At 39.6% G+C, this 17,414-nt stretch overlaps 1 protein-coding gene across 1 annotated transcript in view; it reads left to right on the forward strand.

The window, feature by feature from the left end:
- Positions 1 to 3,953: 3,953 nt before the first annotated feature.
- The window catches only part of pitrm1 (pitrilysin metallopeptidase 1), a 35,434-nt gene continuing 21,973 nt past the window's right edge, over positions 3,954 to 17,414 (forward strand). Inside the window, exons 1-12 of the mRNA XM_034132124.1 lie at positions 3,954 to 4,198; positions 5,066 to 5,171; positions 5,709 to 5,815; positions 7,659 to 7,810; positions 8,213 to 8,327; positions 9,228 to 9,324; positions 9,613 to 9,773; positions 11,001 to 11,127; positions 11,808 to 11,896; positions 12,431 to 12,559; positions 13,501 to 13,614; positions 14,645 to 14,741. Coding sequence (XP_033988015.1) covers positions 4,152 to 4,198; positions 5,066 to 5,171; positions 5,709 to 5,815; positions 7,659 to 7,810; positions 8,213 to 8,327; positions 9,228 to 9,324; positions 9,613 to 9,773; positions 11,001 to 11,127; positions 11,808 to 11,896; positions 12,431 to 12,559; positions 13,501 to 13,614; positions 14,645 to 14,741 — 1,341 coding nt within the window. The 5' untranslated portion in view covers positions 3,954 to 4,151. The remainder of the gene's footprint in view (positions 4,199 to 5,065; positions 5,172 to 5,708; positions 5,816 to 7,658; positions 7,811 to 8,212; positions 8,328 to 9,227; positions 9,325 to 9,612; positions 9,774 to 11,000; positions 11,128 to 11,807; positions 11,897 to 12,430; positions 12,560 to 13,500; positions 13,615 to 14,644; positions 14,742 to 17,414) is intronic.

A 17,414-nucleotide genomic window follows, 5' to 3' on the forward strand; every position in this document is an offset into this window, starting at 1 on the left:
TAGTACTTTATTGATCCCAAATTGGGAAATTGTTGTTGTTACAGCAGCATAAAAGGCATGTTACAATAAAACAAAACTACAAAATATACAAGAATAGAAAGAAAAATAAAATAAAATATAAAATATAAAATATACATGTCGAAATAGAAAATATACATGCAGATATTATATATATATATACAAATATATATATATATATTCAAAATATATGGAATATGGAGTATAAATATTGAACAGATTATAGAGTAAAATGTACAACGTGGTTTTATTCCAAGAGAAATGGAGCAGACTGTTAATACACCCGAACAAACCCACTTCATACATACACCCCTATTACACCCATGTTCTACCATTATAAGACCTGTATAACACTACCCACGCCTGTCAAATGACTGGATACAGAAATAATTTAAGGGTTAATTAAAGTCACTGGAACTGAGATTTGGTATAAATTTGTCCAGGGGTGAAAAAAAAGTTGTAGAAACGTAATCCTGAGTGTGCGCTGGTTTCTACTTTGTGAAAAATCAGGTGACATCTAGTGCAAAATTCTGCATATAAACATCCATGAGTAGCAGACGTGACCAAATAAATACACATGCATGTAATCTAAGAGATGCAATGATGCAGATTCAGCTTTTAGACAATTAAAGTCCCCCTAAAAATGGTGTTAACTCACTTGCAAGGCACTACTGTCTAGCTGCAGGTGAGTATATCATCGAGTATATCATATATTGGACAGCACTCTATGTACAGCCATGCCTTAAACCCAGACATCCATAACAGGTGAATGTGCTGCCAGCGCTGGATAACAGAGCTGTGAGAGACAGAAGTGAGAAGCCAGGGTTTTGTTTTCCATCTGACACTGATGGATAGCTTAAGCCTGGATGAAGCAGCGTCTGGACAGTACAGACCTGAGGATTACCCGGAGGAAGGAGCACATCAACACCAAGTAACTCACATCCCTGACAACACGTAGAGTAACTCATTTCCCCTCGTATTAAAGTGTGTTTCGGACATTATTTTTGCATTACACAGTTGAGGACGTGCTGTTTGTGTGTCATGTTACACAGCCTTGTTTACAGCTTGACCGCTATATGAATTTATTGCTTTATTCAAATAAGGGCTTTAGGAGCAACCTCCATAGAGGCTTATGTGATCCTTCAGTTGCCCTTAAAGTCACCATGAAATGACTTTTTCAAGTTGTTTTGCTAATTTTTCACATGGCAGTATAATCCCATGACAATAACAGTAAAAAAAAAATGGTTGTATCCATAAAACAAGAACATTTTTACGTTACTGTAAAACAGCAGGAAGTGTATGCTTTACAGAACGTGTCGAAATAAAACTCTTTGAACTCTCGTAAAAACTTTTGATTGATCCTTTAATCCTTGCATTACGTCCTGCTGCATCTTCATTAATTTAACGAGGCGAGATGCACACTGCCGATGTGCTCTTTCACCTCCTGTAGATTAAAGATATGTGGTTTGCACCTAACTGTTTCTCTTTCATTTGATTTGTATATTATTCAATTTGATTATTTATTTTAACTTGAGTAAAACCTCTTTACTCTCTTCAGCTGTGACAAAACAGTTTTGCAATTAAGATGAGTATTCATTTGATGTGAAATGAATATATGTTCACATACTATTTTATTGTTGTATTTAATTGTAATTGTATAGTGTTTTCTTATTTTCTTTTATTCAATTGTATTCATTGTTAAATGGATCAACTGTCACACACAACTATTTCCCCCTGGAATTTTAAAAGTATTTCTGATAATGATTTGAATACAATAATATAAAAAATAAGTCATTCAATAATTATGTAATCACTTTATTCCATTTTGCCTCAAAAATAATCCTTGAACAACTTAAATTCCACTGAAATATTATCACATCATCGCCACGTTTTGCTCTGCATGTAATCAGGATTTAAAGGTGAATATTTCACAGCCTGTCTCTCTGCTTTGTGTCTTCAAGGTCTCTGCTGATAATGAACATGCAGACTTGTTGGAGGACGCTGGCTCTGAAAAAAGCCCTAATTCCTCCTCACCAAGGTTTCCTATTCATGCTGATGGAAAATCTCCCACATGCTGTCAGGGGAAACATAAGGGATGACCGTGGGTGCCTCAAAAGATATTTTGAAATAGACAATCAAATAAATAACTGAACAGAAAAGGCAGTCTGCAAGACGAGTGGTTTCTGCAGGGAAGAAGGAGGAGGAGGAAGTCTATTCTACTTTTTAAGTATTTGTATTTTAATGTTGAACACACTGGTCCTGTAACAAAAACACATCCCTTTCTATCTATCTATCTATCTATCTATCTATCTATCTATCTATCCATCTATCTATCCATCTATCTATCTATCTATCTATCTATCTATCTATCTATCTATCTATCTATCTATCTATCTATCTATCTATCTATCTATCTATCTATCTATCTATCTATCTATCTATCCATCTATCTATCTATCTATCCATCTATCTATCCATCTATCTATCTAACTCATCGGTGCAAAGCTCTATGGCAGAGACTCCATCATACATACATTAGATTTAGATTATATCAGATTATTTTCACCTTTATGCAGTATACTGGAAGAGTTACGTGCATTTAGCATTCAACCAGAAGTGCAAGAAAAGTGTTTCAGTGCAGTGTATAGATAGTGGAAATATAGGCAGTATATTAAAGACACTGTAGACACTTTAATAATAAAACAATACAAATACAATAAACAAACGTATAGTACGAATCAAGATGAGTACACCATAGAATATACAACTAGTATGGACAGCTGTATAAATAAACACACATAACCTTTTAAACATATGTTATTGTTGTTGTGGATTTATTGAGTGATATGCTTGCTATAGTAACTCAAACTGAAAGAATGAAAGGCTGACACATTGTGCATCCCCTCTTCTCCGGTGGGTTCACCTCCCACCTGCTCCTTGCTTCACAGACACCAGACTGACACTGGGATGTGATGGAGAAGACTCACTCTCACATGACAATACTGGTCTGGAAATGCAGAATGCAAAAGACGAGCCACCTTACAAAAGGATAACGTTTATACACAGAAAACAAGCACCTAATTGAATTGATGTTACATACTGTATGTCACAAAGATGATACCAGCTAAAGAAAGATGCCTAAGCGAACAGACAGCACATACTTTGTTCATAATAAAGAGCCAAAACTCTTAGCATACCAAACCAATCATAATAATTATGAAATGCACCAACAAATGATGCTAATAGAAAAAAACGTACTTTGAAAAGTAGATTCTTTATTCAGTTTTCAAGGTCTACCCTTCAGAAGATGCAATGTAATGGCAAATAGAAAAGTTGCTTAGCAACACTGAACAGTCTTCGTAATAATTATGTATTTGAATGTGATGGAAAATATAAGTTCGAAATAAATGTGAGGGACCAATGCACAGTGAAGATGATTCAGTTGCACTTTAACATATGTATTCCCCACTTTTCTCGTATTTTGGGATCTGAGTGTGGAATAGATAGGAAAAAGCATCCCCAACAAAGTTACTCACCAACATACTAATGTGATTTATTGGCCAAATATGATCTTTTAGCGCTATCTGCTGGATAAGAAACATAATTACAATTTAGGAAAAATAACGGAAGATCAAATCCTTGGATCCTTTTTAAATTAATAACGTTACGTTTGAAGTTGGACGAAGTTAAAGTTTTATACTGGTGTTTAATACGTAAACAAATATTGCTGCCCTTCAAAAACTCCACACACCGGTCATGGTTTGGTAATATTTCGTTGAGCCAATCAAATCTGCTTTTCATTCGTCTCGACCAATCAGAAACAAGCATGTTTGTAGGTGGAATGATCCGCTTACGAGTGTCGAAAATTGCTCAGTGTAGAGTTACATAACATACGGATGGGTGTAACTGCCATGGTAACTGCGCATACATTAGCTGTTAGATCTACGATCTGCGCGGCTGTGGCGTCCATGTTTTACGTGTGCAACTAACCAATGTGTTAACTGTCCAACACACAGCATGACCTGAGATGCGAAACGAAATAATGTGGAATTATTGACAATATTTAATTACAAAAGTGTTATTTTAATAGCCGAATACACTTGGAGACTAATAATTTCGCCACTGACAAAGCCATGTTTCGGCAAACGAAGGGAGTGCTCCAGAAACTTAGATATCTGAGGTAAGTTAGCAAGTTAGCTTACACACACATGGGTTCTTTTTAATAAATGAAATGCTCATTGTGTATGTTGTTGACTTGGTAGTGTCAAGCCAACATTAACTGACTGTCTGTGACAACGTGACTGGATATTGTGTGATATTTAAGATAAAAAGGGGCTCTGACTTTGTAGAAATGGGACATGGGTTAGTATTTAAACTGATGAAACAGCTGATGCAACCAAACGCATCACTTTGGGGGTATCTAACTACCCTTACTGTTTATAAATATGTTTTAAACTTTCAGAAGAAACGTTTTTAGTTACTGTAGTTTGAAATAAATATTGCTAACAGTTTCACCCGAGCCTTTATTGGTGTTGCACGCCGGTTTGTTTATATGACCTTCCTTTTTTATCACATGTAGACATGTAGTGTTTAATAATGAATTATATATTAGCATATGGTCTGAAATGGACACTCTGTGAATGCACTTAGAGATGAAATATTATCCACACAGTTCTTGTTCATTCCCCATTTATTTATCTCTTATTTTTAGGGCTTTAAACCTAAAGGTCCACATGGACGTTTGCAATATTTAGGAAACTCCCAATGAAACTTAACCATCATTATAAAGTGTTCTCCTGCTGTGGGAATGTGTCACTTAATAATAAACCAGATATTCAACGAAGTAAGGTATGTTTGCATATGCTCTGAAATCAATGCACAATCTGGAAATGCATTGTTTGCAATGTAAGATGAAACATATCCTTCTGTGTGGAAATGTCATGCAATACACACGATATTCAATGCTATACAATATCGAGATATCTGCATAAGTTTGCACAAAGATTGGTGAATTATTCATTGTACAATTACCTTTTTTTCTTTGCAGTTTCAATGGACAGCAGCACACATGGAGGCTGAAGAGCACCAAAGCACAAGAGAGGGCCTGTCAGTACCAAGCAGGACAGAAAATCCACGGCTTTACAGTCAGAGAAGTAAGCTTATTTAATGAATTTCTTATTTTAAGAGTTACTTGTATCATCTCATCTTATGCTTCACTAAAAGTTGTATAATTTAGGGGTTATAAAGTCAAGTTGTATGAACACTGTGGATGGCTAAATGCATCTAAATGTTGGCCATGAGGGTTGTGCAATAGGTCGCCATTGTCAGTATGTGCGTCTGTGTATTGTGTTTGTTCAAACGGTGTATGAGTGATGATATGTGTATGTATTTTAACGTTTACTATGTTTGTATATGTACATGTATGCGGAACTGTCCAGAACAAATTTCCTTACAGGGACAATAAAGTATATCGTATCGTATCTGGGGAATAATAAGTTAATCAGACACGAAGGATGTACTGTGAATTTGTTTTGTGGTTCACTGTCTCATTATGATTTTGATTGACCTTCTAGTAACACCACTTAGTAAAAAGCTTGATTCAGTGTCGGAGACGGGACCTTGAACCTTCGTAAAAGTGTCTGCTGCTTTAAAACAAAATGTCATTTCACTTTCTAATCCTGTTTTCCCAGGTTGTGGTGGTCCCGGACTTGTTTCTCACAGCAGTGAAGTTGACTCATGATAAAACTGGGGCTCAGTACCTGCATGCGGCCAGAGATGACGCCAATAACCTCTTCAGGTTTGTTTGAATGTGTTTCATCCGCTCCAAATACTAATATTTCTATATATATTACATTACATGTCACTTGTTAGACGCTTTTATCCAAAGCGACTACTGAATTGAGGGACACAACGACATGCTGACTGCAGTGGGGTTTGAACCTGTGATCCCCTGATCCGATCACCAACGCACTAACCCACTGCGCCACACGCCTCCATATATATACAGATCTTTTAACATGGTAAAATGTGAGAGATGTAACACTCCCTCTACAGTCACAGCATGACTTTGAAATAAGTGATTGCACTACAGCTGCATCTTAAACCGTGAACAACTTCAAACTTTATGTGTATCGCCCAATATCACAAAACAGGTTTGTCTCAGTGGGCTTTGCAGATTAAAAACAAACAACATTGTATAGGATGGAGTTACGAACTAAGATTCGTAGAAACTGGCTAAAGATCATGTGACCCTCTGAAACAGTGATTTACCCGGCAACACTTCCAATGAGAAATACTATAATGACTCACAGCCAAAATAATGATTCTGAGGTCAGGGAGGATGAGCAGCACACCAGGTGCATCATGGGAAATGTAGTTTCTAGGTTCAGGGTTGTTTAAATGTGTTTCAGCAGCTCCAAATACTAATATTCATACATGACAACAGATCATTAACATGGTCAAATGTGAGAAATGTAACACTCCCACTACAGTCACAGCATGACTTTGAAATACATTATTATATTATAGCTGTGTCTTAAACCGTGTACAAAGATATATATTTTACTTAAAGGAGAGGTGTCATGGCCATTTCCACTGATCATAATTCCATTGTTGAGGTCTACTAGAATAGATTTATACTGTGCATTTTTCCAAACTCACATTGGTTTCTCAAACAGCATCTCTGTAAACTACTTGTATTCACTGAATTTCACTCTCTGCCTTTAACGGCTCGTTGTAGCTCCAATAGCTCCAGCCCCCACCCTCCCTGTGAGCACAGTGTGCTCTGATTGGTCGGGACGTTGTGAATCGCACTGAGCTCCGTGGAGGTGTTGCTTCCTTGTTTAGGATACATAGCGAAACACAGCCAAACTCATCCTGAGCACACACAAACTCACATCTGAAGTAAAAACAATAAGTGTGGCTTGATATTGAGTAAGAAAAAGGTTGATAAACGCAGTGAGAATGGGTCTGCAGAGAGAATTTTGCCGCGATCCCAACTGTCTGTTATCAGCCTGCAGCCAGGGAGGAGAAATCATCTGAGCTGCCTGCTCCCTGCACACAGATGTGTGTGTGAGGAAGTCCGTGGATTGGTCAATTTGGACCAATCAGCGGGGGCTTAACGTAACGGCTCCGCGGACGTAACGTAACGGCTCTTCGGGATTGGTCCATTTCGTTCCGGGTACCGCTTGACATCATGCCGTACCCGGAACGAAATGGAAGACTCAAATGGCCAGTGACGTATCTCCAACGAGGCGTTTTGGGGAGGTATTTTCTGTGTTAGAGTTTTACTCGCTACAGGGTGTACTTTGAGGGTTTTGACTCTGCACACCGTTTACATGCATAAAAACCTTCATAACACACAAGGGGACGGGTAATAACCGGAAAAGCATGACATGGGAGCTTTAAAACCGATATATTCCTGCACTTTAACTTCTGCATATTGAAGTATGAACGCTTGTTGTTTGTATGTTGTCTTCTCCCGAGTGTTGTACGTCTCTTGTTTGTTTTTTTAATATTTTTGACGGCACCGTAAAAAAAGGATTAGCTCTACTCATCTCATTGTACCTGTATAATGAGAATAAAGTATTCTATTCTATTCTATAAATGTGATGCTTCTTGTTCTTGTTTTTGTTCTTCAGTGTCCAGCTCAGAACGACCCCCATGGACAGCACCGGGGTCCCTCACATCCTGGAGCACACGGTGCTGTGTGGGTCTGAGAAGTATCCGTGCAGAGACCCTTTCTTCAAGATGCTCACACGCTCCCTGTCCACCTTCATGAACGCCTTCACCGGTACGGAGAAAAACACACTGACCTCCGAGTCTGTGAGCAAAGGAGTTAGCGAAGCTCACGTAGCTGAAGTTTTGAGTTTACCAGAGGTTTAGTCGTCCCATGTATTATGTTTAGACTTCTTTACGTTTTAATATGGTGATTTAAGTATTACAAATGAGAGTGGTTACATGTAAAAGTACAGTAAACGTGTCTGTTGTTTACACATATGCTACACTTGTTGCTATTGTTTACATTATGTCCCTTTGCTCGTGCATTCTTGTAGAATTGATGTATTGTTTTGATTATTTAAATGAAAAGGTACCTTCTTTTTTTACTTCAAATATGAGAAGAAAAAAAACTTTAGGGTTGGTTGTTTCTTAAATGCCTGACTGTTTATGTGTTTGTTTGTTTGTTGTTTTGCAGCCAGTGACTACACCATGTATCCGTTCTCAACACAAAATGGGAAAGACTTCCAGAATCTTCTTTCGGTGTATCTGGATGCAGTTTTCTTCCCTTGTTTACGAGAGCAGGATTTCTGGTGAGTTTTGACTATGGTTGCAACGTCACAATGCTCAAACTGATGTGTTATTCCATACAACAGGTACACAAAGTTAACTTAAAGGTCACCTATCATGCTATTTTTAGGCAATAGCATAGGTCTCAGATATATAGAAATATATAAAACACATGTCTATGAAGTGTTTTGCTCAAAATACCAAACAGATCACCCATTCTAGCCATGCCTCATATCCCTCTATTTCACTTCCTGTTTCTAAAGTGCTGATTTTTGGGTATAAAGCTTTAAAAAAATAAAGGAAATTGATAAAAAGTAAAAAAGGAGGGGTCTGAGCTCATGCGGGACCCGGCAGCTACTGTCTAAACTAAATACTGCCGTGATGAAACGCCATATCATGGATTATCAAGGATTATTTCTGAAACAGTATGGAGCTCAAAGGCTTTCTCTCTTGCCGGTTATACCACAAGGTGAGTTCCTTTTTATTTCCTGCTTCTTCACACACATGCTCTCCAGTACAGGTTAGCTCTGAGTGTTAGCGATGCTAATGTAAACACCGACCATATTACGTCCAAAACAGTCGGCCATTGTTTCTGATAGCAACTTTCTGATAGTGCCGTGGGTCCACATTTCAGATATTATGTCATATCGGACGCAAATCTGGATCAGCTCCGTTGTAGCCCCGTTTTTAGAGATTTGGGTACGGAGGAAAAGAGAGAGGGTTTTATTTTCTGATGCTGCGTGAGTTCCCCGACACACCGGGGACACATGTTTATTTATAAAAGACATCAAAAAGTACATTTAGCATGATAGGTCCCCTTTAAATGACTTACTTGTGATTGTAATAAACAGCCAGGTTACTTGCAGCTAGCAAATATCACTTTGCAGGTCTGTAACCTTCACACTGATCTGATTATTTTGCAGGCAGGAGGGCTGGAGGCTGGAGCATGAAGACCCCAAAGATGTCAGCACCCCTCTGGTGTTTAAAGGAGTCGTGTTCAATGAGATGAAGGGCGCTTTTGTAAGTCAACAATCACTGTTATTCACATTTTATATGCATAGAAATTATCCCTTCTCTATAATGATCTCATTGTTTTTACACACAGAGGTAAGTAAGGTGCTTTAACTTAAACATGTCATACTTAAATGTAATGAATCACTCTCTAACCTCTATTAAAAACAATAATATTGGGCTCTCCTTGAACAAAATGACCTCAAAAAAGCAAGGCTACACAAGGAAAGCAAGAACAGACACAATATTTGTAGATGATATTTGATGATCTCTTGTATTTTTTGTGTGTTCCTACAGTCAGAAAACGAGCGCGTGTACGCGCAGCACCTCCAGAACAAGCTGTTTCCGGACCACACGTACTCTGTGGTGTCGGGAGGAGAGCCGCTCGACATCCCCGACCTCACCTGGGAGCAACTCAAACAGTTCCACGCCACACACTACCACCCCAGCAACGCCAGGTACGCACACGCACACGCACACGCACACGCACACGCACACGCACACGCACACACACACACACACACACGCACACAGCTTAGAAAACAACAGAAACATGTGTTTTATAGCAGGATAGCTGAAATGTACTTTGAAGTTTACAGCATAATCCCATGTTATGGTGTCAGAAAAACCTTTGAAACAGTGTCAGACCATTCCCCTAATCATCCATCATATAAAGGAAAACTAATATGTATTATCTTTCTTATAAATAAACTCATGTGTTGTCATTACAGGACAGTATCCATGCTGCTTTCAAAATGTTACATGCATGTTATAACACAATCCTATTAACTATAATTAATAATTATACAATAAAACAAACACATGCATCACATTAGATTAGGAATACTGTTTATGTTATTTTGTCTTTGTACTGTTTTCCGTTTCCGATTTTATGTAAAGCGTCTTTGAGCACTAGGAAAAGCGCTATAAAATTAAATGTATTATTATTATTATTACAATTAATGCAATCAACCATGAAGATGCAAACTCTTACAGCAAAACTCCTGCATGTCCATTAGCTTAAGGTGCTGTTTACACGGGAACGAAACGGGTTGTATCCGCTACTTTTCTCTTTCGTATAGCCCGTTCGTTCACACAAGGCCGTAACGGAACCGCGGAAACGGACCCCTGCGGACGGAACGCTCTGGGGGGCCAAACGGCTCCGTGTGTACGTCCTATACGATCATTTCCTGATAACGATGAAGACATAGCCCCGCCTCTCCCCACCTCTGCTGCTCACTGCTGTAGCATGGTCAGTAGCTACTGTCAGTAGTTACTGACCATGCTACAGATGTTAGTGCAAATCTACAGCTCCTCTACCACAACCATCAGCAACAAGTGGACATGGAGAACTGCATGTTGCTAAATCCACCGCAGAGAATAAACAGAAGGGCAACCAGGCAACCATGCCAACCATGCTCGCTGCTTTTGGTGTATTTTGTGGCGGAAGTACAGCGCCACTTACAGGCCCGGCATATGTACTACAGCGTCTCCAGCGGGTCGAGCGGTCTCGTGGGAAGGGACACGTTTCTTGAGCCGTATCCGTGTGAACGGAAGACTTTTTTGATATCGAATTCGGTTTGTTTGCGTTCCCGTGTAAATGGGGCCTAAATCAAGCTAAACCATTAAGTGACGCATACAGAAATGAGAACACACACTGAGAGAGTCTTAAATACGTCTTTCAGGTTCTTCACATATGGAGATCTGCCTCTGGAGCAGCATCTGAAGCAGATCGAAGAGGAAGCTCTGTCCAGGTTTGAGCGCATCAACCCGAACACAGAGGTCCCGTCACAGCCACACTGGAGCAGCCCTGTAAGCTCACAACGCACACATATTACAGTGTTAAGATACTAAGAATGTAATCATTTAAACGAGGGGTGTCCAAACTTTTTCACCGAGGGCCACATACAGAAAAATATACGAAGGGCTGGGCCGCTCACTAGAGTTATATCGCCTCATAAGTTCAGTTATAAGTTAGCAAAATCAATCAAATGTAAGTAAACTATGCTTGTGAGTGTTGGCAGCTCATCCCTTAAAACAGAATCCTCAGATTGATTATAATAAGGAAATAGGAAGGGTATATTTCAAGCTTCTTGTAAATAAGTAATTGGACTTTTTTCTTATCAATATGTTAGAAAATATTTCCAACTTTAATTGACTGATTTTATTAGAAAAGTGGTCTTAACACATGAATACTACTGTGTAATATATTTTTACATTTAAGAAGTACAATATAAGACAAGCACAAGTTTCATTTGTGCGCCATTCTCCATTATACTTTTTGAATTTGGAACAATTCAAAACGGTCCGCGGGCCGCATTTGGCCCCCGGGCCGTAGTTTGAACACCCCTGTATTAGAGTGTTAAGATACTAAGAATTGAATCATTTATTTTAAAACCCACCATGTATTAAATTCTCACTTGCATAGTTCTATTGTTTTATAATTTACAAGTGGAAATACGTTCAATAATCTGTGTGGTTTTCCCCCCCAGAGAGAAGACCATGTGACCTGCGGCCCTGATGCCATGGCTCCAGATCCAAAGAGGCAGGACACGCTGTGTGTGAGCTTCCTGCTGGGAGAGTAAGGACACTTTGTCTCTTTAGATTTCCTCCTGTCTTTCACAGAGACATTGGTAGGACGGCATTTATGATATTCCACAGATACTGCTTCCTCTGTTTCTCCTGATCTGTTAGTTTGAGACTTGTTATCAGTGGTTTGTATAGTCTTGGAGACATTTTTACTTTAACAGGATTAGTCTTGTATATTAACCTTTTTAATACTCGCCTAGAATTATTATGCAAGTTGTTTTTGTAATTTCTTTGGATAGATCAGGTTTATGTCAGTTTGTTTGATGCCTGCATGGATAGCAAATATATATTGATCAGTGCAAAAAATGAATAGATCCCCGCATTTGTTAAGAATCTAATTGAAGCGGGTCAGAAACCACAAACTAAGAGCAGTGGCTTGTTTATTTTGAATTTGACTAAAACGCCAGTCTTTTGACAGCTTTTCTAGGGGTTTCTTCCTCAATAGAAATACCTTATATATGCCACTTCTCCTCTTAAAAAAAGTGATTCTTTGAGTTTGCTTTTTAACGTCCTGGTTCCTCTGCAGCATCACGGACACGTTTGAAGGGTTCACTCTCAGCCTGCTGTCCTCTCTCATGATGTCTGGACCAAACTCTCCGTTCTACAAAGCTCTCATCGAACCCAACATAGGGACCGACTTCTCCTCTGTCGCAGGGTGAGTACAACTAGCACTACTATTTAGACATGGCTATTTTCATAATATATAAAAGTGTAAATATGCACATTGAATTGTATCTCGTTGCACTGTCATCGCTACTACCTCTGCTTTTTCCACTTATTTATTGTGTCTATTTTTTACTGCAGTCAGAGTTGCCAAAGACATTTCGTTGTACTTTGTATGATGACAATAAAGTTATATTCTATTCTACTAACATAACAACAGCAAAACGGCTTTCTACTTAAATTGGATCAGTTACAGTTTGATTTCACTGGTTGACTTTGAAAGCTAACTAATTGACAACAACTCATCGGATGTATACATATTCATTCATATATTGTTGAGAGCTAATTAGTGCTTGTGATTTCAGTAGGAACCAATGTTTGTTAATTCAGAGGTTCTGATAGGTCAATCATTTTTGACCTCACACACACACACACACACACGCTTCCACAACATCTGGCTGCTGAAGCTTGGTTGTTATGTTTTCGAATATCCTATTTTGTATGCCGATTTAAAAGCTGATTTCTCCATAGTTTAATAGCGTCATTACAGTAACAGGGAATAAACGGACAGGGTGTTCAATTGAAAACTTGTTTATCAGACTATTTATTCATCAGTTATGTTCACAAGGCGGCACCTTAAAGCTGAGATGGATAGATATATTCATCATTTGTTACTGCCTTGACCGTATTGCTCTTGTAATTGTATGGTAATGTTATATTGTTCTGTAAGCGTACTGTTCAATGTATCATAGGTCCAATTTATATATTAAAATGTTTAGCTTGTATTGTCAAAATGATACTTATACTGTCTGTTATGTATCGGGAATGCTTGGAATTTCGCTGTACTCTGTGTAGTGAGAATAAAAGGAATCTAATCTATACTTTATTAATCCCACATACAAGCGTTTTGAAAGTGTGTTTTTATGTGTACAGATATGATGGCAGCACCAAAGAGGCGTCGTTCAGCATCGGTCTGCAGGGGATGGCTGAGGAAGACACGGAGAGGGTGAAACAGATCATCCGTGAAACCATCGATGACATTATAGAGTGAGTACCAGTCACATCGGGGGCTATGGTTTGTGTTTCATAGCTTTACATTCAATGTGTAAGGCAAGGCAACACTAGTTATTTCAAGTGTTTCATGCTAAACGAACCCCCCTTTCGACAATTCCAATCTGCAACCCAATATTCAGAAAATTCAACGGATCCTGGCCGTATTTGTGTAGCATATAAAATTAATTTGCTCCCAGACATTCATGTGGCTTGCTAGTTTTGGACCCCATCTGTAGTCAAAAAGTCACCACTTAAGGTCCTTTCAGTATTTCTACTAATCACTTAAAGTGGACCTATCATGCTATATTTGAATAATATAGTGTAGGACCATACTTATATAAGGCATATTTATACTTTTTTTTTTTTCAAAATACCAAACAGATCATGCATTTTAGCCATGCCTCATTTCGCTCAATTTGAAAAACGTTAGCTCTGTTTTAGCAAGGGCAGATTCAGTGAGAACAGCACCACCTAGAGGCCTGGCATATGTACTACAGCGTCTCCAGCGCTTTCGAACGGCAATGGCCATGGCTGTCTCCTCCTGATTGGTGGAGTTGGCCCAATAGCCGTAGCGCCACCGTCCTGACGTCAGGACAGTGTTCAAATCTGGATCAGTTTTTATCAGATCTGTTGCAGCCCCTTTTTTAGAGATTTGGGTATGGAGGAAAATAGAGAGGGTTGTGTTTTCTGACACTTGGTGAGTTCCCTGGAACACCGGGGACACATATTCATGTATAAAAGACGTACAAACGTGCATTTTGCATGATAGGTCCCCTTTAAGCATACAATAGTGACTTTTGACTTTCTGTTTGATACTGTGTACTGCTTTGTTTGATGGGTGATATTAACAAGTATGTTCCTGGCAGCTCTGTGTCTGCGATTTGCAAATTAAATAGTTAGAAGTGGTCTTGAGCAGTTATTAAAGGTGGTTGTAAAGCAGGCTAAAAGGCTTTAAGAGCAGTCCTTTTAATAAATGTATTTAATAGAACAACTTGACCCACTCCCCATTTATAATCCATTACAGGAAAGGCTTTGAGGCGGAAAGGATCGAGGGTCTGCTCCATAAGATCGAGATCCAGATGAAACACCAGTCCACAAACTTCGGCCTCTCTCTGGCCTCGGTGAGTTCACTTTCTCTGTGACCTCCATTTTGTTTTCATAACCGAAAAGACACTTCGGCCCCATCCCAAACCACGCCCTACACCCTACCCCTACACACTCCCCCTCCGTGACGGAGTGACACTCGCAGCTCAACGAGGCTCCTTCCTGTCAGATGGAGTAAATACAGCGGCAAGCTTTGGGACAAACTCCCCTCTCTCCGGCAGAAACAGGAAATTCCGTAACTGTATGTAACAACGGTTTCAAATCAGCATCTCTCAGACAAAACATACAAATTAAGAACTCAAATAAAACTCCAAACATCTTTCATTGTGTTACTTTTTGGTAAAGCTCTTTTAGTTTTAAACCTGATGTTTATAAGCTTCTTAGTTTTTGCAACAGTCTGTAAATATACACAACTTTATAATAAAATGCACACATTTACCTTTTTCTAGACTAAACACAGGTACTGTATGATCCTGAGTAAAAAAAATATGAGGTTATCATGAGGTTGTTAACATCGCAGTTTATCAGTGGATGTTTGCTGGAACTGTTTGTAAACAGCGTGTTTCCTGACGGACACACACAGCGTTGAGACCGGTCAGGTAGAGACCGGTCAGGTAGAGACCGGTCAGGTAGGGCAGCAGGTGAAGTCAGCACCGATGCAGACTCGCTGTTTGAGGGCTTGATAGCCCACTCGTTGGTTTGGAACAGCACTTAGGCGCCGTTTACACGAGGACAAAACTGCTTGTATCTGCATAGTTTCGCGTGCGTATAGCCCTATTATTTACACGAGGCCGATAGAAACGGACCCCACAAACGATAACGGGTCCCAAGGTGGATAGATTTGCAAACGAAACGCTCTGGGGGGTCAACCGAGTCCGTGTAATCGCCTCTATACGAATATTTCCTGAAAAAATAACGATAGCCCCACCTCTCCTGCTCACTGCTGTAGCATGGCCAGTAGCCATCTGTAACGATCAACTATCAAAAATAGCTGTGTTAATTAAACGCACAAGGGGTTCTTGAATGAAATAATATTATAAAAGGCAAACCAGAATTGTTAACGCCCAATATACTCCTTAAACAAAATAAACAGAGTCAGATTTCATGCATTGATCCATTATATTGACAATTTTCCAGCCAAACAACACAAACAAAATTAAACAGTCCGCTCTGCGATACACCAAAATTGTCTTTACTGCCTAATCCAGGCCATTATTGTTCATTGCTCCTGCGCCCGTCGGCGGCAAAAAGAGAAATGTTTATAATCCACACAAAAAAAGGAAACACGAGGACCGGCGTGTCCCAGAGGAGCGATCTCACCCGGTGTTTGTAGAGAATATCTCTCTTTCTGAGCGCGTCCTCTCCACGGAGACGTGCTTCTTGGTCGGTCGATGCAATATCCACAGATTCGGTTTCTTTCAGTTAACTTCCCCGTTGCATTTATCCATATATTTACATGCTGAGGAAATGACTATATCCCGCTGAATACCAGCAATCACCACACACACTTCCTCCTGTCAGTAGCTACTGCTAGTGCTACTGCTACTGACCATGCTACAGATATTAGTGCAAAATCTACCGCTCCTCTACCACAACCATCAGCAACAAGTGGACATGGAGAATTACATGAACTACATGTTGCTAAATACACCGCGGGGCATAAACAGAAGGGTAGCCATGGCAACATTGCTGCGGGGCTGCTCCGGAGTCTTCTTCGCGGCTTTTGGTGTATTTTGTGGCGGAAGTTACAGCGCCACTTACAGTCCCGGCATATGTACTACAGCGTTTCCAGCGGTCTCGTTTGAACAGACACGTTAAATGAAACAAATGCATGTGAACGGAAGACTTTTTTGAATACGCATACTGTGCATAAACGCAAACGTTCCCGTGTGCACAACGCCTTAATGTGGCGGACCCTCCGCGCAAAACGTAGGGGTAGTGTGTAGGGCGTGGTTTGGGATTGAGCCTTCATGTATGAATGAACCTCCATGATCGGTACATTTTAAATTCAGAGACCTTCATCAGTGCAATGTTTAAATATGAAGGTAGATTACATTACATGTCACATGCTGACTGCTGTGGGGCTCGAACCTGTAGCAATGGAGGAGTCAGGACTCAAAGGAGACACGAGGAGAGCTGGAGCTTTGATGTCAAACACTGATGGTTTACTTGGAGTATCGGCCGGAGAATTCACAAGACATGTCAAGAGCCAGAGTTCTGACTACACGGGAGTTGTGTAGAAGTAATAACTTCATAATTAACTACATCTGAAAGCAGAAGTCTAGGGCAAATAATTGCAAGTCTCTTCAGTGAGAATGTCACAAAATGATTTGAAAAGAAAAGCCAAATTCTGGAAAGAAAGTCAAAATAAAAATAAATAAGTAACAATTTTGAAAAAAAGTAAAATCTTGGAAGAAAAGTCAGATTCTGAGAAAAATGTCAAATTTGAGATGCATTGTGGGACATGTAGTTTATGGGCAACTTGCTTCTGTAAATCGGCATGTAACCGTAAAATAAACATACTATATATCAAGGGTGGCGTTGGGGAACTCCAGTTCGAAACCCGCCCCCGCCGCCACTGCGTCAGGCCGTCCTTGGGCAAGACACTTCACCCGAATGTGCTCTTGTGGGTACTGTCCACAGTACATGACCGTTACATGTATGATATGTGTGTAATGTGTACTTGTAAA

The sequence above is a fragment of the Trematomus bernacchii genome, unplaced genomic scaffold, assembly GCF_902827165.1.
Source record: "Trematomus bernacchii unplaced genomic scaffold, fTreBer1.1, whole genome shotgun sequence".
Taxonomy (NCBI): Eukaryota; Metazoa; Chordata; class Actinopteri; order Perciformes; family Nototheniidae; genus Trematomus; species Trematomus bernacchii.